We start from the raw sequence: 23215 nt of genomic DNA on the forward strand, positions 1-23215 counted from the left end.
TGTAGTGGCATCTCTTCTACCAGAGTTCTCCCTCGATCTTCCCACGAGAGCACCGCTGAATCTGGCTCCCCAAAACAGCTTCAACCGCAAGCCATCATCATGTCCGCGGATACTCTGCCATCTTTCCGAACTATTTCCCCGGCATCCCTCATTATGGGGGATACTGAAGCTCGGCTGGAGTCTATCGACGTCGACGATGATGGGGTTCGACAGAGATACCTAGGTAGGTATGGCGAGTTGTCGACAGAGTCTTGACAGCGATTCGAACGGCCTGCCTACTGCTACTGCCATTATTGACGCACCACCTGCTCCAGGTCGTAGATCGCCGTTCAATCCATGGTCCATATCTATGGGCATGTGATTTTCAGTTGGTCCAACTGCCTCTAGCGTTGAAGACCACTTTAGATACATGGTTGATGGTCCCCGAGACCGAGACCGAAGCCGGGCCGGAGGAAAAGACGAAAAAGCTAAAAGACGGTAACAGGCACAGTAGCCGCATCGAAAAGTCAGAAACCAAAACTGAAGCCGGGCCAGAAACGGTGCTGAGGATGCGCAGAAGCCTGACCAGAGGGAGGCAGAGGTAGAGACAGCAGCAGAAGCTGGAGCGTGAGCGGAGCGGAGACAGGAATCGAGCCATTACCATTACCATTGCCAAAGACCGGGACGGATAAGGAGAGGGATAAGGAGAGGTACACGCAGATGGATGATAGGAGACCCTTGCAAAGTCCCGAAGTTGTTAACCTTCATTCGCGCAGCTGGAGAGTAGGTACCGTAGAATACCTCGAATGGGATGTTAACAAGAGAATTGAGGCGAGCAATACTACTGCAATCACGACCAAGCCACGTCCGTAGAAAAATAAGAGAAAAAGGCACACAAACCAATCACTTGCCCAGCGAACTGAGATAACTACTTATACATCCAGCAAAAGTAAAATTGCATCACATCATGGGGGGATAACCCAGCCTCCAGCCCACACTGACTGTCCACGGCGATCAACACCAATCCTGACGTACAAATAATGACTCCATATCCCATCCCATCCCATTCCTTTCCCAATCAGTACCTAATCACCACCTAACTTCAACCCCCAAATCCCTCGAACTAAACCCTACCCTCAGAACATAACTCCCCTCTACAACCAACCTCCAATTTTGAAAGTTAACATCCCAATAACTCAAATCCCTTCTCGTCAACTTAAACTCCACCTTTTTCGTCTCCCCAGGTTCCAGATACACCTTTTCGAATCCCCTTAGGACTTTAACTGGGAAGTCTACCTTGCCATCAGTTCCGTTACTCGCACTTTGTTGATGGGACTGGGACTGGGAATCAGGGTACGACATATAAAGCTGAGGAACAGCGGCACCGGGAAGTGACCCAGTATTAGTCACGTCCACAGTGACTTTCACGCACGGCAGCCAAAGATCGGGGTTACCGCCTTCGTCACCGCCTGCTTCACTTAGTGGCTGCGTGATGTTGTACCCCTCTGGGTACGGGTACCGGTTACCCTTTTGGGGAGCGGCGACAGCGTCCGCTGCTTCGGAGGGGGTTAGATAGGGATAGATGTACTTGTCTAGCCTTCTGATCTCTTTGCCGTCACCCTCAGGCCACGAAACTTCTTCGACAGGCGGGATATCTTTCGAATATTCCGGTGGCGGAACGAGGGCGTCCAGCCTAGGAAACGGTAAGGCGGATTTAGGACGAACGGTTTTTACAGTAGCGTTGCCCAGGGAGAAGGTGGTGTAACTTAATCCATACCCAAACTCGTACCTAGGTGAGATGGAGTATTTGTCAAAGTAGCGATAGTCCACATATAACCCCTCGGAGAAATCTTGCTGCGGGACGACGCCGTTGGGTAAGTACAGGACCTGGCCGCCGGGGCCGTAATCTTCGAGAGATTTGCCGATGGTGAAAGGGAGGTGGCCTGACGGATTCACGTCCCCGAAGAGGATATCGACAAGGGCATTGCCGGATTCTTCACCGGGGAGGTTGGCGAATACCACGGCTCTGATCTGCGGGAGGTCAATCCATTTCTCTAGCACAACGGGGCCGACGGCGTGGATTATCACGATGACGTCGCTGAAGCCGGAGCCGCATTGTGATGCGACGGATTGGATTAGTGTGTCACCGTTTTTCTGGAGGAATAAATCGGGGCGGTCGCCGCGGACGTTGGACCAGGCTGTGAAACCTTCGCCGGCATCGGCGTTGACGAAGACGAGACAGAGGTCGAGGTCGGAGATCACGGCCTTTTCGGAGGTGAGGAGGGAGTTGGAGAGGTATTCGTGGAGCTGAACCTTTGACGAATCGAATGCCTTGCGGAGAGCTTCAACTGGTGTGACGAGGTAAGGAAATTCGACGGCCCCTGAGCCCCAGCCTGATCCTAGGGTGCCTTCGTTGCAGCCGCGGTCATTGCAGGCGTTGGGACCACTGGGGATGGGACCGGCGTCTTCGCCGAAGATCCCGATTTTTACTCTGTCGTCGGAGGTGGTGTTGGCGTCCTGGCGTTTGCGTAGTCCTTGTCGGGTAAGTGGCAAGACAGCACCCTCATTCTTGAGTAGGACAGTCCCCTCAGCAGCCACTTGCCTCGCAATAACCGAGTGATTGGCCTGCACGTCCACAAACTGATTAACCACCACCTCTTCCTGGTCCGTCGGGCTTCCGGGGCTCGTAACCCCCATTTTCTCGTCTGTCCAACTCGAAAAATTGGGTCCCTTATCCCTCGGCCACTTCTTTTCGTCGTCCTGCCCCATTTGATACCAAGCCGCCACCACCCTCGTAACCATATCATCCATCCTCTCCACGGGAACGCTCCCGTTCAATACAGCCTTGCTGAGTTCCTTCCCCCATAGTGACTCGCCATTCGCCCACCGAAGTCCATCACCAGGCATCGTCATATCCAGCCCCGCCAAAGCGGTACTAACGCCCGCCCGCTGAGCCAACCAATCACTCATCACGAACCCCTGGAACCCTAGCTCGTCTTTGAGGATGCCATTCAGGAGTTTACTGTTCCCGCACGCATAGCTGTTATTAACCATGTTATACGAGCACATAACACTCGCCACGCCGGCCTTGACCGCATCTCCAAACGGCCATGCATAAAGCTCGTGCATCGCTCTATCATCCACATTCGAGGAGATCGCGTTTGGAATGCCCCATTCCCACGGTTGACGAAAGTGTTCCTGCTCGTTGGCGATGAAGTGCTTGACAGTAGCCATCACACCCTCGGATTGAATCCCCTTGATGGTCTCCGCACCAGCAATACCCTGGAGGTAAGGATCGGATCCAAACCCCTCCCAGTTCCTACCGCCAGCTGGCATTCGACCTAGTGGACCGACACATGGTCCCAAAATCGCGTTTACGCCCTTTGCCCGGGCCTCAATAGCGTGCGCCTTTCCGCGGGCATACATCAACTGCCGATTCCACGTTGCGCCGACGGTGATTCCAGCAGGAAAAGCAGTGATGTTATCTGCATTCCTGATTCCCAGCGGTCCATCCTGCAGCTGTAAAGCGGGAAACCCAACGAGGACAGCAGGGGCGGTGGTGCCTACCGCCAAACCCATTTGCCAGCCTACGCCGGTGGTTATGTTCACCTTTTCGGCCAGCGTCATTTTAGATACCAAGGCAGAAGCCTTTTGATAGGACTCATACCAAGTGCCCGCGATCCCGCCCTTGGGGGAGGGGTACCATGGTGGTGAAAGTCCGTAGGGAGGTTCTTGGACTACGGCCTTGTAGCCTAGACCTCCGCCTACCAAAAGGATGACGAAGAGGATGAGGCCGAAGGAGATGCAGATGAGCCAACATCTGCTGCGGCGGGCTAGCCATGATTTGCGGGTGGACAAGGGTTGGAAGGAGGGGGTTCGGTTGGTGAGTGGTGGTGCACGTGTGCGGCGTTTTCGGGCTTGTTGTAGGATGCGATTCTGAATTCGGTTCCTGGTGTTGGTGTTGGTGTTGGTGTTGGTGTTGGTGTTGGTGTTGACGGGTGTACCTGTAACATTGCCGTTGGGGTCGGAGTCGGAGTCGGTGGAGGAGTAATCGGCATGATGCTCCGTGGACGTGGATCCCAGGAGCCCTTGTTTGCTGGCGGGGTCTTCGTGAGCCGCCATCTCCACTTGTGACTTGCGTGTGTCAATCAGCCCAGTTGGCGATGATCAGATATTCGATGTCATTGGTGTTTGACTGTTGAACTGTGTTAGTCCTGTCCGTACTGGCGGTATCAGATTGTATCGAGCACAGAGACGGAAGACGATAGTCGAAAAAACACCATACTCGGAGGTACTGGAACTGGATGACAACGGTGGCACAATGAGATTGTATTCTAACTTGATGATAAAAGAAGCCAAGAAAAGCAAAGTTAATTGAGTAATATAACGAGCATGAAAGGTGTAGAGCACGACGGCGCGCTACTAATGCAGACGCAAAAGCAGAATTCGGAGAATAATTGAATTGAGTTCGCGTGCGATGTGCGACGTGAAGCTGTGTGTGTTCAGCTGTGGTGTTTTGGTCGCCGTGAGCCGTCGGCCTGTTTTCACGCGAGAGAGTCGTTGTTTGGTTGGAGATGACGACGAAAAGTGGAAGAGGGGAGGATAGCCTGGCAGCAGACAGCAGAACCCGAAACCCTTTCGCAGGTGTCAGCATCCAGTCTTACAGCTGTCAGCCTCGCCTACTCACCGCTTTCTCCAATTGCATCTCGTCCCGAGTCCAGTCCCAGCACCTCGGCCAGCGCCAGCGGGCCAACCCCTGAAACAATGCCCATCTTCCCGCTGAAGCTGCCCCTGGTTCCAGATTGGCGGGGTTACCTGCACTAACAATTAACGGACGGCCCGCCCGGGGGATGTTCCTCGCCAACGTGGCACGACTCCGACTCGGAACTCTCTCCCCCTTCTTTCCAACACCGCTCCGACCTCACTGTCTTCCGTCTCCGGACTCGCCAAACAACAATAACCACCGGTCAATTGATGGCTCCGGACCGCATCTACAACACATCTAATACCTAATCACCTATTTCCAAACGCCTTGACGGCCACGCGACACCCCGCACAATCACCCAGTTGCTCCCCCTCCCCACAAGCCAACTGCTTCCCCTGAATACCGAAGTCCGAAGCCGCCCCTTTTTCCTCCGGGCGCCCTTCTCTTCCACAACAACCGCAACAAACCACGACACTAATCTTGTCACCACTGCCATAACAACCAAGCCACAACCCTCAACACCCTCAGAATCACTGCGAAAAAGCGCCAAAATGTCCCTCCAAACCCCCGAAATCCTCACCGCCTACGACTCCGTCCGCTCCGACAAGTCCCCCACCAACTGGCTTCTCCTCAGCAACTCCTCTCCCAGCACGCAAACCCTTTCCCTCAAAGCCACCGGCTCAGGCGGCATTCCGGAGCTTCTCTCGCACCTCTCCCCCAGCGAAGTATCCTACGCCTACGTGCGGATCCAATACGCCAACGACGCGGAGTCCGTCCGGGTAAAGTTCGCGCTGATCATCTGGATTGGCGAGCAGACGAAAGTGATGCGCAAGGCGCGGGTGTCGATTGAGTCAGGGGAGGTGAAGAAGGTGTTGGCGCATCATAGCGTTTCTGTGCAGGCTTCGGAGCTGAAGGAGATTGATGAGGAGGAGATTGTGAGGCTTTGTAGGAAGGCTGGGGGTGCTGATTATAATGGTGGGAGGGGTTAGAGCTGAGGGTTGTGTGATTTCTCTGGCTTCTCGGGTTTCGATGACTTCGATGACGCCGAGGGGCAGGTACACAAGGGAGGGGGTTCGGAGAGAATAAAGGCGATGAAGGGAGACCGCCACTGTTTGTGCGTTGACGAGCGTGGATAAAAGGAGGAGTTGGCTTCAGCGAAGACAGGACACACACGATAGACCGAGAGCAGCGGAGGAGGAGCGATTGGATAGATCTGATGGATATATCGCACGACGTGCCTCGAATGGAGAGCATCTGGATAGATCTGGACAACTGGGTTTACTGGGAGAATAGACGGAGGAGGTGCTGGTTCCCCTTCTTGCATCTACTGCTGCACATTGTTTTGATATTTGGTCTGGTCTGTACATACGCTACAGATACCCCATCAAGGCGTCCTTGTGTTCGGATTTTGGAAAATACGGAACGGAGGTGCAATCCATGGCTTCTGCTATTTCTGGTATTGTTGCTTGCTTTCTTGATTTTCTCTTCCGTTCACATTCACAATGGGTGGTTACACCTGTTAACGGCGGGTCGACAATGGTCCCTGACAATCACCGCCAACTTGCCGATCTTCAACAGAGGCCGTCTTCAACAGACAGTCCACCAAGCAATGGTCACACCAAGGTCAGTCTGTACCACTACCCACCCCATTCTCGCTAAACCATTCTTCTTATTGATGTACTGATCATTACTAGTAGGTAGTGTAGTAGGTGTAGGGTATTACTAGGATGGCCACAACGGGGCCTGGTATTTTAGGTGCCAGTCGGTCGCATCGATACGTGTGCCCGTTTCGTCGTCGTTACTCATCCTCATCCTCATCCCGTCCGAGTCCTTCCCGTCCGTCCGTTTTCCCGTGTCCATTTTCCGTCCTCCGTTAATTCCGTTGCGAATGGGAAAAAGGTATCCATCTAGGTTAAACACAAAACACAGCAAAAGCCAAAAGGTATACAAAAAATAGCCGACGGAAACAGGTACTTCTTAGTAACACACAACGAACAACAGCCACACAACCACAGAGAGAAAAAAACACCAATCACTCTTCTCCACGTCTTGTCTTTTCAATCGGTCATCACAACTCCCTTGGTACCTGAGCAGGCTGGTTATTGAGCGCGGCCGTCTCGCCATTAGCGCTGGGTCGCGTAGCGGTAGGACTGTGCTTCAATCCATCCTGATCGCGAGCACCCGCCTCGAGATCGGCCTGACCAAAGTCATCCGCACCCGGGTTGACGTCGTTGTACTTGAGGGCATGCAACAGCTTGTAGAACCCGCAAGCCAGGAGAGCACCGAGCGCGGGGCCCAGCCAGTAGATCCAGTGGTGTGTGGGAAAGTGGCGGTTGACAATGGCCGGGCCGATGGAACGGGCAGGGTTGAGACTGGCGCCGGTAAAGTAGACGCCTGTTTAGGGTCTGTCAGCATTTGATCCTGGCACGGAAGGTGAAGGGACAGAAACTTACCGACTAAGTGGGCCAGGAACAAAGCCAAGCCAATGGCTACCGGAGCCGATACCGTCGCGCTGTGCTTCTCAACCGCCATCATCAAGATGACAAAGACCAACTCGCATGTCAAGAACAGCTCAATGAAGAAGCCCTGAACAGCAGTCGCTCCGCCGCCCAGGGTGGTCTCGACAGCCAAGGGGCCGGGGAACATCACTTGAACCAACCCGGCAGCCGCAGTGGCGCCCAGGATCTGAGCAACAATGACAATGGCAGCACGAGCGATGGGGAAACCGCCGACCATGACAAGTGCTAGCGTGACCTATTACTCTGTTAGCATCATAATACTCCTCGAGTGTCATAGCAGGGAAGACCTACAGCAGGATTGAAAGCACCACCAGTAACACGGAAGAACGCCCAGACGTTGACCATCAAACTGAATCCAAACGCCAGCGAGATGTACAGCAAGTTGCTCGTCGAGGGTAGTCCTCCAGCATTGGCCGGAGCCGTGTTGGCCACCTGCGTCGCAGCAAAGGCAAAGAACAAGAACAGGAAAGTTCCCACAAACTCGCCTATCCCAAACACGAGGTTCGTGCGCATGGGGTGCGACATGTTGGCAAAGGGGGCCATGACGCCTCTCGACTGTCTTCCAACAGCGGTTGACGTGTTAGACGAGTGCGAGTGGGAATGGGAAAGGGTATACTGCTTGGTGGGGCTTAGTGGTGCTGGAAAAGGGGTAATCGAGACTGAGACAGGGTGGCTTGGGCCGCCCGCTAGGCCAGCTTTCTCTTTCTCTGACGAAGGTGAGGGGAAGGGTGACGATGATGGGCTCGATTCCAGGAGAGTCGGTGAAGGCACCGGCGAAGACGGCAGGAATGTGGGCTTCTGCGAGGGAGGTGGTGGTGGGTTGGAAGAGGCAAGGGGCGTTTTATTTATCTCAACCACGGAGACAGTGGTCGACGAGACGGGAGCGTGGGCACCCATAGTGTCTGCGTTTTTCGTCCGTTCAGGCTCTGTTCTTTGTGTTCCTCGAACCTGGGTGCTGTTCGATCAACAGAGTGTAGTGTCTGTCTGTGTGCCGGGCTAAGCAACGGTAGGGACGACAGATGCAGTGGTTCCAACGGCTTTACCAGGATGTCGAGGTTGAACAAAAGCTGTTGTTACCCTTGAACCTTTCCTTGTCCTTCGGCCGCGATCCCTGCTGTTTTCTGCCGGACTGCTTGTCTTCTCTGTTGTCCTACGCACTAAGCAATGGGACGAGGACAGACTGCTGCTGTGAAACAGATACACAAGAGTTCTCGTCTTCTCAGGACTCAAGTCGGTAGTAGTAGGTGCCCAATATTGCTCACACCACGGGAGTCGCGAGAGTTGCTTTGGTGTGATTAATGACGCGGAAAACGGAAGGGCAAGAGGCAAGTCGTAACGCTACAATGGTTCGGTTTCCAGGCGGTAAGGAAGGTTTGGTGATTCGGTCTGTCGTCGGGATGAACCGTGGAGCACTTGGAGTAACTGTGTTCGGACCAGTTTGGATCGCAGATGGGGATTCAAGGGGGATTCAAAGCTGCCCAAGGTGCCAGGTGTGCCCTTGGTGTGTCTTTGTGTTCCCGTGGTCTTGAACCTGATGAGGTAGTTGGAGGTGAAGATGGTCGAGGATGATACCTGGTTGATTCTGCTAACAATAGTTGGACTAAGGGATCTTGAGTGAGAAAAGAATAATTATGTAATTATGATTATCTTTCTTTGGGAAGAAGAAGAGGCTCTGTCCAGGGGCCAAGTTGCGGGGGAGTCGGAGAGACCGGTGACTTGGTTGGTCGGGATGTCCGTTGTTGGTGTTGGACCGGGGGAGTACAGTAGTCTGGGGAAGACAGACTGGGTGTGGAGGAGCAAGCAAGTAAAGATGATTGATGTCGATGATGATGAGGAGGAGGAGGAGAAAGACCAGGACTTGGAGAGGAATTGGAGAGAGATGGCAATGCTTTCATATGCGTCTGCCGGAATAAGGAAGGCATGATGTAGTCATTTCATTGTGAGTGAGCAAGCATTCGGTTGGCATCCACATAGTCAAGTGGCTTCATGGCGTGGTCTGGTTAGTAGTCCAAGTGGTATGGTAGTGTTGGCGTTGGTTCCTTCCGGCGCCATCGTGCATGCGAGCGAGCATGAAAAAGCCAGGAAGGAGCTGATATCAAAACCACCGACTGCGACTACCGCCTTTCCGAGTCGAGTCGTCGTTGGTCTGCTTGGCCCGTCGGAGATGACCTGCCCAACTTGCACGTACAAACCAAACTTTCCCGCGATACTACGGTTCGGAGCTTACCTTTTGCTAGAAGAGAAGGAGGGTAGCAATATCCGGCAATGCCCGAGCGTTCTCCAAGTTCTCAAGTTCAGTTCTCAACATCCTGGATCGAATCCCACAAATCGAACTGGTGGCTTCAAGCCCCTCATGTCCTGGTCCGTGGATCTGAGGCAAGGATCTAGCTTTCAATGTTGATGTACTTGTAAGTGGGAGGTACGTCCTTATTTCTTCCATGATGTATCATCGTCATCTGAGATTTTGCGGTCAGTCTTCGTCTTTCATCAAAAGTCTTTGCCATGTCTCTGCCACTCTGCCACTTGGAGCCCGAAGGTGCCGATGGAATGGAAGCGAAGATGATTTGAGTGAAGTTCACGATATCTAGACCGCTTTTGTGTTCCATGCTGGCATTGCTACCGGGTGGTTGTCCCTCCCCATCTCCTTTACCATGCGTTGATAGCTCATCTCCCCAGCTGTAGCCCCGGCCGGTCTGTTAACAACCCCCGGTCTTAAAGGTACCCCGGTCTGTTAGTGAGTTGGTGAATTGGCCCCTGTACTGTTCTGGATGCTCTCAGATTCGGTATCCCTGTTGCTGCCATGCTATTCTGAATGCGGCAGCCTTTACACATTGTCTTTCTTTTTTTTTTCTATTAATTTAAAGTGAATCTCTTTGTTTGTTTCATCTCTTCAATGGTTGCTTGCACCAACGTCGACACAGTTCACGATGTTGGTTATCGTGGTGACTGCTGAGGTCTGGTCGACACTAACACAGCGCACTGACACCCATTCTACCATTCAGCTACTCCACCCAATCAGCTCATGTATCGCGACTTCTTTTCATCGTATGATATCCTCGTCTCACAAGAGAGCTGCAAAGAGGAGAAATGGGACAATGTAGAGCTCAAAAATCAAGTTGTCAAAAGGGCATGGGACAGATCAGTCGAATAATCGCGCTTTTCTTGCTTGACTTGATCATACGCGTTTTCTTGCAAGTGACTCGAAGGGTGGAAAGTTAAAGTCGTGAACCGATAAGCTCGGGACATCCGAGACATGCGAATGGTCGACGAGCCTCACGAGCTCGGGATGAGGTCCGACAAGATTGACGGTACAGACGGTGGTCATAAGGTCAGTCTCGTCCCCTCCTCCTCCTCCTCCTCCTCCTCCTCCGTGCCCTCGTATGCGGGCTTTTTTATTGTACAAGTATAAACGTCGTATAAGTCCGTTGACTAGATTCGCTGGAAAGGGGCAGAGGAGAAAGATGTCGATCCGGGTCATTGTCCGGATGAGCAGATGAGCCATGAATGCGGTTCAGCTATTGGATATTCCATTCGGTGAGTGCCTGTCGAAAGAAGAAAAATGGAAGAAGAAAAGGCAGGGGTCGGGGAGGAAATGAAAGGGAGGATGGGACAACCTAAAAGCAATGCCTGCAATACTGGACAAAGTGCTAGCACTAACATGCACTAACGCTTGCACTGGCACCAACACTTCTAGGCAGCTCAACCGACGGGATCTGTGGTCAGAAAGCCGACGGATAGGATGGAAGCACCGAGGTCCAGTATCATATGGAAACGGGATGCGGCTACCCGTAAAGCAAGCCCAGCAGACGCATACATGGTAGATCAATGGCGCTTCCGACCGATTTGTTTCTTGCGCCGTTCAGTTCCTGTTGCGGTCCTCGCGATCACAATCTTGTTGTGGGAGTTCTGTTTGTGGATTGATGTCTCTGATATCCCATACAATAACCGCGACCACTGATAACTGTTAGTGCAAAATCCACACGGCTCCGCCTGCAAGAGCGGGTGTTGGCCGCTGTGGGTTTTGGAGAATTGCATTTCCAGCGGTTTGGCCACCCCCCCCCCCTTCTTAGGTGCCCTTGCCCTTGTCCCGTCCTCAAAGGCTCCTTCATCTCCACCACGGCCACGAAGGGCATGACCGTTGACGATGTAGGCATTTGTACTGTTGTTGTTGTTGTTGTTGTTGTTATTGTGGTGTAAACAACACCTCGTTGTGCGGCAGCTCCTCCGGGCAGCATGCTACGTGAACCGAGCTGATAAGCTCGTTCATGAGATTCGCGCATTCGGTCCTTGGCGGTGGACTGCCACGAACCAACGAAAAAAGCATCACGAGATCAAGTCACTGGATGCACTCACTGGTGTCGTTGAGAAGAGCGGTGCGGGCTTGTCGTCTAGCAGCCCCAGGGCCATGTTTGGTACCTGTCTCTAGTGTAGGTAGGTAAAGGTATGAGATGTACACCCTGTCTCGTCTATCTTCCCAGCCGTCGCCAAATTTGCTCCAGGCTTCCCAGGGCATCATGAAAATTTCCGAAATTTGTCTTGTCTTTCTCGTCAGTCGGTCTGATCAGCTGGAAGCCTGGGGACATAAGCTCCGTCTCTCGTTGCTTTTCCCGAACGAAAACATCGTGGACCGAAGACGAGAACCGACGAGGAGTCGAGGACAACAAGGTCTTGAACGATGGACGCACAGACACCCGACCCGTTCTTGTGCCCACCGCCGGATTCTCGTCCTTCGTTCTTTGGTACTCACGATGCATCAAGTACAGAAGAGGTATCGTCCACCTCCAGTCCGCTCTCCGCCTCCGCCTCCGCCTCCCTGCTGTGCTGTTGGTCTGACCAGAAAGGGATCAAAAAGGAATGTCAATGGCGTCAAATGTCTCGAGATAAATAGGTCTCTCTCTCTCTCTCTCTCTCTCTCGATTCTGGAAAAGGAAGACTTTTGAGACTCGACAGCCACAAGATGATGGTGATGATGGTGATGTTTCAGTTCATGTTCTGCCTACCGTACTGCTAACCGCTTTGTGAACTTTTGTGAACACTCATTAAGCAATGCGACGGTTAGAGGTTAGATCATTATGCTGTCATATGGAGGTACGATACCGCAACCCCTTGTCTAGCCCGTCTCGCTGTCTAGCCTGGTCTGGTCCTCTCTGCGTGGTCCTGTCCTGTCTGGTCCAGGCTTATCCCTTCACCGGAAAGGAGGCCGGTTTGGTTGTGTGTATCACACCTAGGTAGGTTTGCCTTCTTTCTTCCATTTAAGATTAGGCATAACAAAGCTCTAGTGCAGTATTGTATAACACACCCTCGGCTTTTATGCCCTACATAGCGTTCAGTGAATGGTTAATGGTAAGCCGCCGGAGATTGGCGTCAGCCAGTAGGAATGGTGTGCCCCGGAACCTCCGACGATCGCATTGTAGTTACATAGATGGGTAAGGTACGGGTATATTAACCTGTCGGCGGGCATGGTAACAGAGCAAAGAGCGCAATCTGATGGCTTGCAGCGCATTAGTTTTGGCTTATGTTGGGTATCCCGAACAATAACTTCTACTTGTTGGTGGCGTTACCGTCAAGTATGCATGGGCAAGGAGGGACGACATTGTACAATGAGACAAAACTGCAGTAGGTAAAGTGCTGCTTTTGGTGCGGGATGCATTTGGATCAGTTTCGAGCTGAGGTGATTCAGGTCTGGCGACACAAGACATTGCGGGTGTTGCGGTGATTTCTTGATATTGCTCCTTTTCTTTTTGCTTCCATGGCAGGTATCGTGAGTCGCATGTCTTTGGTGTTGAGAGAAAGGGGAGAAGGAATGGGGGAAAGGACGGCGGTTGGTGCAATTGGTTGCCGTACTTATAGCAGCAATAACAGTGGGCAGTGCTGGACGATGCGGTTTACACCTCTTTCTTGCTCGGTCTGTTAGTGCAGGTTCTTCCGCCTTCATCTCATTCCACGGCAGCAACTCTGACTTTGGGTAAGTGAAAATATTGTATGAGAATCAGGGCCAGAAACGACAAAAAGGATCTGGTCGTGAAAACCGTTGTAGATCAGGGTAAGGGGAGAAAGAAGCGACGAGGGTCATATCAATTGGAAAAGGAAGATGATCACTTCCACTCGTGGCCCACCGTTGGTCAACACCTGAGCCACAGTGTATCTGCCCTTGAACAGAAAAGGTGGGTACAATTGATTGAGCATTGGCGAATGAAGCGACCAATTGGTTGACCCAGCCACAATGGCTCGTCTGTTAAGCCACACCCTACAGACTTGGGTCAACGCTTTGTCAATGAGATGAAGCACCCCAATGCCTGATTCATCTTTTCTTCATCCTTGATCACCATTGACGATACCCGCACAAAACAAAACCCCACCATGACATCGCCAACAATGGCCACGATGCCAGGCGGTTCGACGAATAAACAAAACATACGTATTCTGGTCAGGGTACACGCATCCCGCTCTGTTTTTCTACCGTGTAAAGAATGACCACCATGAAGAGGAATAGGTAAACTCAAACACTGTGGCTTATGCAGTCAATCATCAACTTTCTTAGCGCATACAAAAGGTCGGCTTCAAGCTGGAGCATCAAGCACCGTGATCCCCTCAATTCTCAAAGATGCCACCCGCCATATCAACTACGCCCGTCAACATCATGGCCTCATATATCATCACTTTGGCCGACCCCAAGAACTTGGAATCCCTCCCCTCGCCTTTCCGACTTGGCCCCTTGGATCACGTTGTCCATCCATCTGTCCTGATAGATCTGGTCTACGTCTATGAGAAAACGTCAACAGCAAAGACTTTATCCCCGTTTCTCGCCTGCGTGAAGCCATCAGCAATCTACTCAACTTCTACCCTCAGCTGACCGGCCGCCTCGCTGTCGACAATTCCAATGGTGTCCGGAGTATCACTAAGTTGGGCATGGGCGGCCCTTGTTCGAAGCATCTTGCGACTAGCCATTATTGGCCTTTCGTGAATAGCTACCCTCACATTTGACCGAATCTCCCATCGACATCTCTATGGATCACTTGCCAGGGACGGGCGCTGCTCTCATCGCCCCTTGGGATCCGTCTTTTGACAACGAAACCGGCATCCAGCGTGGTCCTCCCCTGCTGTTCCACCGAACCCAGTTCAGCTGTGGCTCTGTCGCCATCGGATATCGCATCTCCCACGCCGTCTGCGGCGCAGACGGCTGCCTCCATCTTTATCAAGACCTGTGCGAGATCTACCATAAACTTTCCCGTGGTGATATTGGGGTTCTTGATGTCCCACCGCACATCATTCCCATGGGCCCCGATCGGATCATCAATTGTGATGATCAGAAACGAGCCACTCTAGACCCGCCAGTCCTCTATCTCCCCTCCTCCAAACCAGGCGAAGGACCAGCGAAGAGCACAGTCGCTTCAGACACTTCCCAAGAGCAGGAACCTCCCATCCCTATTACTGGCAGTTACATGCATTACACCCCTGTCGACCTTACCCAACCCAAAGCCGACGCTACATGCCCTGACGACAGCCTTTCCTGGGTGTCTACCTTTGAAGCCCTTCTGGCCAGCATCTGGCAGGCCACATACCGAGCCAACGCCCGCTTCGCCGCCTCCAAAGCCCGCGGTGTACCCTGTGGTGATCCGCTGCCTAGATCCCAACGCCCGACACCCAGTCTTCGGACCAGCATCAATGTTGCCCTTCCCTCCCGCCTCGACCTCGCTGGACACAATAAGGGGATGGGAAAAAGTCATTACTTCCCCAACGCCGTCGTCCCTGTCTTCTTCACCGTGCCGGATGAGAGTGACGACCCAGATGGGCTTGACATGTGGGACGCACCGCTTTGGAAGTTGGCAAGATTCATACACCGGAGAATGCGTGAGCGTGATGTCGCGCACGCACTCGAGGTCATCAACGGGATGTGCGAGTTGCCGGATAAACGCCTTGCCAACGTCGACTTCACCCTGTTTGCGGGGTCCTTTGTGATTTCGGATTGGCGCCAGTATGACATCTATGGAGAGCGGACAGCGCTGGACGATGTTGAAGCTAGACTGGCTGGCCCGCCTTTTACAGAGGTTTGGGCGGTGGATGGCTTTGCGACTTTTTTAAGGCCAGGGAAAAGGGGGCGTTGGAGGACTATATGAATGGAGGTATTGATGTCAGGTATACGGTGAATGAGGCGGCTCAGAGAGTGATGGGTGGGTGGTTGGAGGGTGTTGGACCATAGGATGGTATTGAAGGTTGATGTCGGTAGGAGAAGCATTCCAGCATTCGGCTGAGTCGTCTCCTCCACGAGCGAAGCCGGCAATGAAGATGCAGAACAGAGCCGAAAATCTTCCTTCCTCATCAACGGCGCTTATATGCACTGTTCCCGCGACGAACGTCCCGATCCCCTGTGTCGCCACATCCCCCGACTCAAGGCATGTGGATGTGGAAGTAGCAGTGAAGGTTGAGAATGAGGTATCCGCGTTCGAAGCCTTTTTGTGCAACAGCGAATCAAAGCGTCTACCAATTGCACGATAACCTGAAGCCACAGTGCCTCGGCCTTTCAGCCACAAATTCTGTTCGATTGGGTCAACACTTCTGGAAATGAACCACTGGCCAATGTTGATACATCTTTCCACTCTCTTCCCCGATCACTACTACCGGGAAACATCCGACGCTCCGCAACGCAAACCAGGGGAACAAGCGCACGCCAATGACATATATATTTCCGTCAACCTCATTCGTCCAACCTATCTCATGTCTCTTCCATCTCCACCTCAATGTCATCTTTTAAATCTGACCAAGCTCGTAAACATGACACGGACAACATCCTCCTTTGGCAATGCCCCGGCGGCAGCCCCAACAACAACCCGGTCAACACCATGGCCAGACATGAAATCTGATGCTGGCTTATTGGCTAGCTCGGCGCTCCTAGCCTATGACTCTTATGATATCTCTGAGAGGGCTGGGGAGGATTGATGTCAGGTTGACATTAGATGCGCAGACGAGGAAGTTTTAGGAGCCTTGGTTGGAGTTAGGTCGGTCGTAAATCACAATGGAGAAGGATCGCGAGCGTGGAAGTGCCGGCTGGCTGTGATCGCTCGATTGGGAAATGCGGTATACCGTATCCAACCCAATTTAGCCACGCTTCTAGAAGACTTGCATGCATTGCAACCCAAGCGTAATATCCGCTTTAAGCAATATCGAAGGGATTTGAAAGGGGATTCGGCTTTTGGAAAGATGAGAAGAGAGACGTAAGCGTTGGTTCATGGGGTTGGTTGCAACACAATACAACCATCAGAAGCTGTATCCGGTGAGGTTTTCGTGATCATGACCAATTCCGGCAAGCAAAGGTCGAACGTCTCAAATGCATTGGGTCTACCAGGCGAAGTACATCGTTAAACAGCTTCTTTGTTTTCAACTTTCAGCAATCTCTTTCCAACCACTGTCAACGTCCCCAACCTCGCCGTCTAAAACAAGCAATCAACGCAACCCACTTTGCTTTGTTCCCAACCTCACAAAGATATCAACACTCCTTTCCTTCTTCCACGAAACACACTCAAACGTTTCAGTGGCTGATGCAAAGTTAACACCCAACGACGGACCTTATAGTCATATCAACCAAGAACCCCAACCAACTCACAAACACTCATCTTCGCCCTCAGCCTCACCAACTGCCTTTCACTCCATGTTTCCGGCCAACAACCAACAACCACAACAACAACCGCCAACCCAAATCACCAGAACATAATAACATCAACCGAGGATCATGCGGAAAGGTCTCACTGCGGATCACAATACCCAAACTCAGTCTGACAACCCACAATATACGGACAAAACTGATCCCCCTCTCCACACCATCCAAACTGGCTACAGCATCGGCCGTACGTACTTCCCAAACAATTCTGTCCGTTTCCACACCGTCCGTCTCTACTCGACACTTGACCAGGCGGTAGCGTGAAGGTTGGTCTTGCAGACGTGGTCGTTGAGGTCCGGGTACTGGTTGTTGACGTAGTACTGGTCGTCGTGATCCTGATGCTGCTGGTGGTAGAAGAGGTGGTGCTGGTAGAAGAGGAGGTAGTAGTAGAGGTGGTGCCAGGTGGAGGAGGAGAATCATCGCATAACCCAAAAGCGGACTGGCAGCCTGCACCGCAGTATTCGGGTCCGGAACCGCACCAGAAGAATTGAGAGCAGCAGGGACCCCAGCCTGCATCGGCTATGCCGGGGCAGATTGTTGAGTTACCGCATTGCCCGTTTGTGGTGATTATTCCTGTTGGGAGGGGGATGTAGCTGCTGGTGCTGCTGGTGCTCCTTGTTGAGGTGGTGGTGGTGGTGCTGGTGGTGGTTGGCCGGGTAGAAGTTGTGGACGTGCTGGTAGAAGTTGGACGGGTGGAAGTTGAGGTAGTGGAAGTGGTTGCTACGGGCCGAGGCCATCCGCAAACTCCATAAGCTGGTTGGCAGTCGAAACCGGGATAGCAATGGTCTACACTGTCGCCGCAGTAGCCGTAGTCGGAACAGCAGAGGTTATCGCCGCAGCGGCCGTAGTTGGCTCCGCAGCGGCCGGTTGTCTGACGGGTGTTGAGAAACTGGTGGGATGCGTCGAGACTTAAAGCTCGTAGTTCGGAGATTGAAGTGCCGTTTGAGTGTTGACGGCGGGCGAGAGCGCGGAGAAGGTGGCGGTCTGGGAGGGTGAAATCGCGATCATTGAGGACGAAGTGAGATTTGGCAAGAGCTGTTGAACAGCTCAATGCTGTGAGCGTGAAGAGGCTGAGGAACTTCATCTTGATCCTGGTCCTGCTTTTTCGGCAGTGTCTTTTCTGGTTCGACCCTGGAGAACTGAGCTTCACAGCAGGATGAATGAAACAAGTCGGCGAGGACAAGGTGAGAAGGGCATATGAGCGGTTTTGAAGCTCCCTCGGGGCTTTCTTTTCCGCAGCAGCTCATGCTCATCCGTCACCAACTTTCCCTTCTCGGCTCAAGGACCTCGATACCAAACTTTTGGCTGACGTGGACAGACGACATGACATATGACGCCGAGCAAATCTCCAACAGCCAGAAATGAGAATACTACTGCTCGGTTGTACTTTCCGGGATATGACCATTTGGAAGTTGTTGACTGTAAGTTGTGAGAGGATCCAATAAAGAGGCTAAATTGGCCGGCTGCCGGGTTTACCGAGTTTTGTGACTTTTATGTTGCTGCAGGAACGGCGGATCTTATCCCGTGTCACCATCCACCATCTTCCGAAAACCACGTTGTTTGTTATACCGTCTTGGCGGGAACTGGCGAGAGTTTGGGCTGCTGGGGCTGTTGATTCTAGGGTATCTCGGCACTTGATGCTCATTTGGGCCATTTGAAGAAGGAAAAGTTGGACTGATGTCTGTCTGGCCTTGAAAGTTTACTTCCTTGAAGACAGCATGACGGAAGTAGATGAAGTTGCAAGGGCAGGAAAAGATCAAAAAATGGAACCTGAACAAACCTTGATCAACAGCGTCCCAACAACGGAAAGGAAGGAAACATTTCCCGTTTCCAGAATACGCCAAGGTGCACTGAACCAAGAACCAAATACCAAAGCATCGCAGAACAAGAAACACATGCCACGCCACAAACAACCACACGGGTGAATCCTCGGACAATGGATAAAAGAGGCTCAATAGCCCCTGTCCCATCACCAACATGCCATCACGCCCAACTTACCCGGTCACATCTCCTGTCACATGTTCTCGGCCTCCATCATCGAGACCTTGACATCGGGGATCTTCACCTCCGAATCTTCCTTGGCCTCAGCTGAACCGGAGACCGCAGCGGCTACCTCATCCTCTTCCCTCTCTTCTTTTCTTACCGCCTCCTCTTCAAGTTCCCTCCTCACCGCCCTCTCCGCCTCCTCAAAAGCATCATAACAAAACAACACCTCCCTAAACTCCTTGGTCCACGGCAACGCATCCTTACCCGGTAACCGCCCTTTATAAAACCGCCTCACCTCCTCCTCCACTCCTTTGACATTCAGCCACTTCGGTCCAGCATTCGACGCCAACATTGTCAAGTTACACCTTGGGACACGAAGCTGATCGAAGAGGTTCAGGCGGCGCTGGACGAATTTTGCGAGTTGTGAATGGTCAGATGCACATGAGGAGGGGGAAGTAGAAGTAGAGGGAGAGGCAGAGGGAAACTCGCGAAACAAGACCTCCATCATGGCCGCAGATTCAATAGCGATGGCACCCGCCGCGGCGTGCGTGGGGAGCATGACGTGCGCTGCGTCGCCTATTACTACTGCGCGGCCGCGGATGAAGGAGCGAAGCGGAGGGCGCGTGAAGAGGTGGTGAAGGATGATGCCTTTTTCAACCGTTCCCGTTCCTTTTTCCTTGGAAGTATCACCTCCCACTTCAAGGTCCTGCTCATCGGTGTCGGTGTCGGTGTTGGCATAGGCCATCTCAACCAAACTCCGTACACTCTCATGGAACCCGCTCACGAGCTTCAACACGTCCTCCTTCTTTACGGGAGTCGACCAACCATTCGCATTACCACTACCACCAGGTGCCCCATCCGCCTCACCCAGCTCCTTATGCCTCTGCGTATTATGCACAATAGCATTGTTGATCACACGCCCGCCACGACAGGGGTAAGATACCCAGAGAACATCCTTAATAGGATCGTGCCATGACAAAAAGCCGGGAAGGGGACCGCCTTGGGTGTATGGAAGGAAGTGTGGACGGAAGTGAGGGTTTGTAAGGAGGGGAGATTGGGGAGAGAGGGGGAGGAGGAAGCGGTATATGGAGCGGCCTGTTGGACGGACTTGGGCTAAGGGCTGGGGGTTGGTGTTGGGTTGAGGGGCCTGTGGTTCCTGTGGATCGGAGTTCTGTAGTTTGGGGTCGAGCAGCCCCAGGGAGGGGGGGAGAATGAAGGGGAGTAGTCTGGACTTGTTGGAGAACAAGTGTTAGCGGCGCGTGATCTAATCTGATCCGATCCAATGTGCGTTTGAGGGAAGGACGAAGGGTTGAACGGGTGCGTTGCTGGCTGGACCGTGCGGTGGCAAATTTCAATTTTCATCGGGGAAGGGGGGAAAGGGGGTGAGAACAACGTACGTGAGCACCATCTGCAACAACAACCAAATCCCATCCTTCCAGCTTTGTTCCGTCTTTGAACTCAATCACTCCCTTTTCGCAATCCAACCCCACGACCTCTCTGCCCAGTTCAATGTCTACCGGACCTCCATCTAGCACTTTTCCACTTTCCCCGTTCCTCTCTATGCCGTTATCCATCATGTCTCCATGTACATGTATCCCATCCTTCATCACCAACTCCCTCAACTCCAAATGTAAACCAGCCCTGTGAACACCCCAACACCCGCCCCCTTTCCCCGTTGTCCCAAGACCCATGGGGCCTTGACCAACATGAAACCCAAACCCTTTATACTCCTCCCTCAGCACAACCTCCAACGTGTCCGCCCTCGCCAACCGACTGCTCCAGTTCGCCACCGCTTCGGTTTTCTCAAAGTCGAATCCCCATCTTGACAAGCAGAGAGACGCGTTGGGAGGTAGAGTGATGGCTGCGCCGGTCTCGTTGGAGAAGAGGGATCGCTCGAAGATGGTGCATGACCAGCCGGCTCGACGGAGGGCGAGGGAGGCGGAGAGGCCGGAGATGCCGGCGCCGAGGATTGCGGCGCGGGGAGGTTGGTGGGAGGATGGTTGGTTTCGAGTTCGGGAGTGTCGAGATGGGTCGGATGAGGAGGAGAAGGAGGAGGCAGGTGGACTGGAGAAGGTCGCGGAGGGAGAGGTGGTCCGGGGACTGGTCGGGGATTCGGAGGATGTCGTGGAGGAAGCGCTGGAGGAAGCAGTGTTGCGTTGGGCCACGGAGGGGGATAAATTGCCTAGGTGTTGGCCGGGTGATGTTGTTGCGGAGGAGGTCTTGGAGGAGGACATGCTGATGATGGACTTGTTGGACGTGATGACGGGGCGTTGATGATGACGATGACCTCAACGGTCAACTGGCGAACTTGGGGAGTTGTGAAAATGCATCATGGTGTTGTCCAACGCCTCCGCGTCAGTCAGCCATCAATGCCTGTACGCTGTACGACCTTTCATGCCAGCGCCGTCGCACAGCAGCAGCGACATGTCTGTCTGAGAGCGGCAGCAACATCCCACCCATTTCCGTTGCATGACAGAAGCGTGGCCATCCGTTCGTCAGCGATGCATACGGCTGAAGCCCGGGCGGTTGTCCATCATGCGTGCAGGATTTACCTAAGGGAGCTCCCCGGCAGCTACGTATTTCTTGTAGCGTTTTCCCCACTGTTTTGTCTGTCGACAACTTGGAATCTCGATGACATTCCGCTCTGGGGTTTCACCTACAAGGAAAATCGTTTCCCTGAAACCTGCCTTCATCTTCCGAAACGCGGAACAAGCAAAAGAAGAGAAAATCTGGAATTTGAACGACAAATGCCACCGAGAACCAAAATACGGCATCAATCAAGCATCTCGATGCGCGCCCATGGACCATGGACGACCGTGGTTGTACCTATTTCCCTCAACAATTTACTACAGAAAGGTACAGGGGTGGGGGCTGATTTTCCTGCCAAGATTCGACCTGAGAGAACGAGCAAAAAAGTCGATCAGGAAATATCCTAATCATGTGATGAGGGCATTCACAGATGCAAGTAAACACACCGGAAATAGGGGGTGCATCCCACCAAAACAATGACAAATCACAACTCTGACCATCAAGAACCCCCCAAAATCGACATTTTCAGCCTAGGGCTTGTGCCATGGCAACGGGAGTCCACACAATGCAAATCGTTTCTTCCCAAGATGTGTCCGAGATGGACTCACGGGGACACGCCCAAACGGGCGTTGATGGGGTCCAAGCTGTTGCCCGCTCCGACAGACGGAACGGACAGCTTGGCTACCTTGACAAAATGTCTGAAAGGTACAGTAACACACATGATAATCCATATCTCCGGGTCCGGGATATTGTCGGGCCCAATCCTTTTGCAGACCTCCGTCGTCATGCCACGGATGGCTTGGATGAAACGTCGATGCCACGTTCAAAATCCGATCTCGTCGACCTTGACTAAGACTCCGCAGTAGCCGCTGACCCAGGACCACCCCCGCTTGTTGGTTCACCCAGTCTCGCCCAGTCAAGTGGACGGCAGTTTGTGGGAACTGGGAAAAAAAAGAAGGACAGGGAGATGCCCATTTGTTGGAAAGTGTTCAAAACGATCTAGACTTGTCTGGTTGGTTGTTCCGGAATCCGGACCAAGATCCATATATTTCAGCCCAGATACGATATCGATGACTGACAGACGAGAATAAGGAATCCGGTGGTCATGTATCCCAACTGGCATTCAAGCTAGCTCCGTGCTGACCACCGCAAGCGCAAGGTACATAAACAAATGTACACAAAACAACGGCTCTTGTATGGTCTCAAAGGCTCTCACGCAGGGTACGGGGAGTTGGCGGCGGGGGGTCGGACAGGCCTCCGGTCCCTGTTAGTGGACATAACCAGGATTCTATGACTCGTCGTGTCTGAGCTGATAGGCTCCCTAACAGACAGGCTGGAGCTGGCGAGCTTGGAGAGGTGTGATTGGACAGAATCAGGTTTCTCGGTCTTTTGGCGTCCTGGCGTCTACCACAAAAAAAGGGGGCGAAGCACCCAGGAACCACAGCAAGAAGTGGAAGCCAACCGTTGGGGTCGTATCACCACCCAAGCATTTGCGTGTGCTCCAACCGCTTCACATTCACCAGGTCAACAACCCCCCCGGCCTCCATAAACAAATATCCGACTAGCACTACACTAGGAGGAGGATTATCTGGAGCGCCTAACGGGTATACACTACCTACCACCAGCTTTCTCTGTTCTCCGCGCGTCTAGGCCAGGCCTTTGCCCGTCGCAAGTCTCGTTTCTACTAGGGAATAGAAAGACTGCGTACGTAGGTACCTAGGCCAGCCAAATCGAGGTAAGTGTTGGCAGGATGGATGTTAAAAACCTCCATCAAAACTCGCCCCCCGAATGGACACAAAGTGGACGTTTCGAACGGTACTCAATCAAGACTCCTCCTCCGCC

The 23215-nt window shown here is 52.8% G+C and overlaps 6 protein-coding genes across 6 annotated transcripts; 2 read left to right on the plus strand and 4 right to left on the minus strand.

Moving 5' to 3' along the window:
* Window positions 1-851: 851 nt before the first annotated feature.
* Window positions 852-4101, minus strand: SMAC4_08511 (uncharacterized protein; the record flags this gene model as incomplete). Its single annotated transcript, XM_066090811.1, has 1 exon — window positions 852-4101. The coding sequence occupies one exon, from the start codon at window positions 4099-4101 to the stop codon at window positions 1069-1071; it is 3033 nt and encodes a 1010-aa protein (XP_065945436.1). The 3' UTR covers window positions 852-1068.
* Window positions 4102-5235: 1134 nt separating this feature from the next.
* Window positions 5236-5673, plus strand: SMAC4_08512 (uncharacterized protein; the record flags this gene model as incomplete). The annotated part of the gene is made up of 1 exon (XM_003344990.1): window positions 5236-5673. The coding sequence occupies one exon, from the start codon at window positions 5236-5238 to the stop codon at window positions 5671-5673; it is 438 nt and encodes a 145-aa protein (XP_003345038.1).
* A 1079-nt stretch (window positions 5674-6752) lies between these two features.
* On the minus strand, window positions 6753-9031 carry SMAC4_08513 (uncharacterized protein; the record flags this gene model as incomplete). The annotated part of the gene is made up of 3 exons (XM_003344991.2): window positions 7495-9031; window positions 7138-7438; window positions 6753-7078 (listed from the first exon to the last, which is right to left on the minus strand). The coding sequence occupies exons 1-3, from the start codon at window positions 8098-8100 to the stop codon at window positions 6753-6755; spliced, it is 1233 nt and encodes a 410-aa protein (XP_003345039.1). The 5' UTR covers window positions 8101-9031.
* A 4776-nt stretch (window positions 9032-13807) lies between these two features.
* Window positions 13808-15543, plus strand: SMAC4_08514 (uncharacterized protein). Its single transcript, XM_024655934.2, has one exon. The coding sequence runs from the start codon at window positions 14211-14213 to the stop codon at window positions 15318-15320; it is 1110 nt and encodes a 369-aa protein (XP_024511733.2). The 5' UTR covers window positions 13808-14210; the 3' UTR covers window positions 15321-15543.
* Window positions 15544-17091: 1548 nt separating this feature from the next.
* On the minus strand, window positions 17092-17942 carry SMAC4_08515 (uncharacterized protein; the record flags this gene model as incomplete). Its single annotated transcript, XM_003344993.1, has 3 exons — window positions 17092-17223; window positions 17312-17377; window positions 17604-17942. 3 exons carry the CDS (start codon window positions 17940-17942, stop codon window positions 17092-17094), a joined length of 537 nt encoding a protein of 178 aa, XP_003345041.1.
* A 589-nt stretch (window positions 17943-18531) lies between these two features.
* SMAC4_08516 (uncharacterized protein) lies at window positions 18532-21378 on the minus strand. The gene is made up of 3 exons (XM_003344994.2): window positions 21354-21378; window positions 20242-21090; window positions 18532-20075 (listed from the first exon to the last, which is right to left on the minus strand). Exons 2-3 carry the CDS (start codon window positions 21076-21078, stop codon window positions 18873-18875), a joined length of 2040 nt encoding a protein of 679 aa, XP_003345042.2. The 5' UTR covers window positions 21079-21090; window positions 21354-21378; the 3' UTR covers window positions 18532-18872.
* Window positions 21379-23215: the final 1837 nt, after the last annotated feature.

This window comes from Sordaria macrospora, chromosome 1 (genome assembly GCF_033870435.1).
Source record: "Sordaria macrospora chromosome 1, complete sequence".
Taxonomy (NCBI): domain Eukaryota; kingdom Fungi; phylum Ascomycota; class Sordariomycetes; order Sordariales; family Sordariaceae; genus Sordaria; species Sordaria macrospora.

Bases quoted from the DNA above. Each gene is read 5' to 3' on its own strand.
- SMAC4_08514 (XM_024655934.2), top strand. From the start codon at position 14,211: ATGGATCACTTGCCAGGGACGGGCGCTGCTCTCATCGCCCCTTGGGAT.
- SMAC4_08516 (XM_003344994.2), bottom strand. From the start codon at position 21,078: ATGTCCTCCTCCAAGACCTCCTCCGCAACAACATCACCCGGCCAACAC. The intron at 20,076-20,241 runs GTACGTTGTTCT...TTCTCCAACAAG, and splicing joins TTGTTGCAGATGGTGCTCAC to TCCAGACTACTCCCCTTCAT.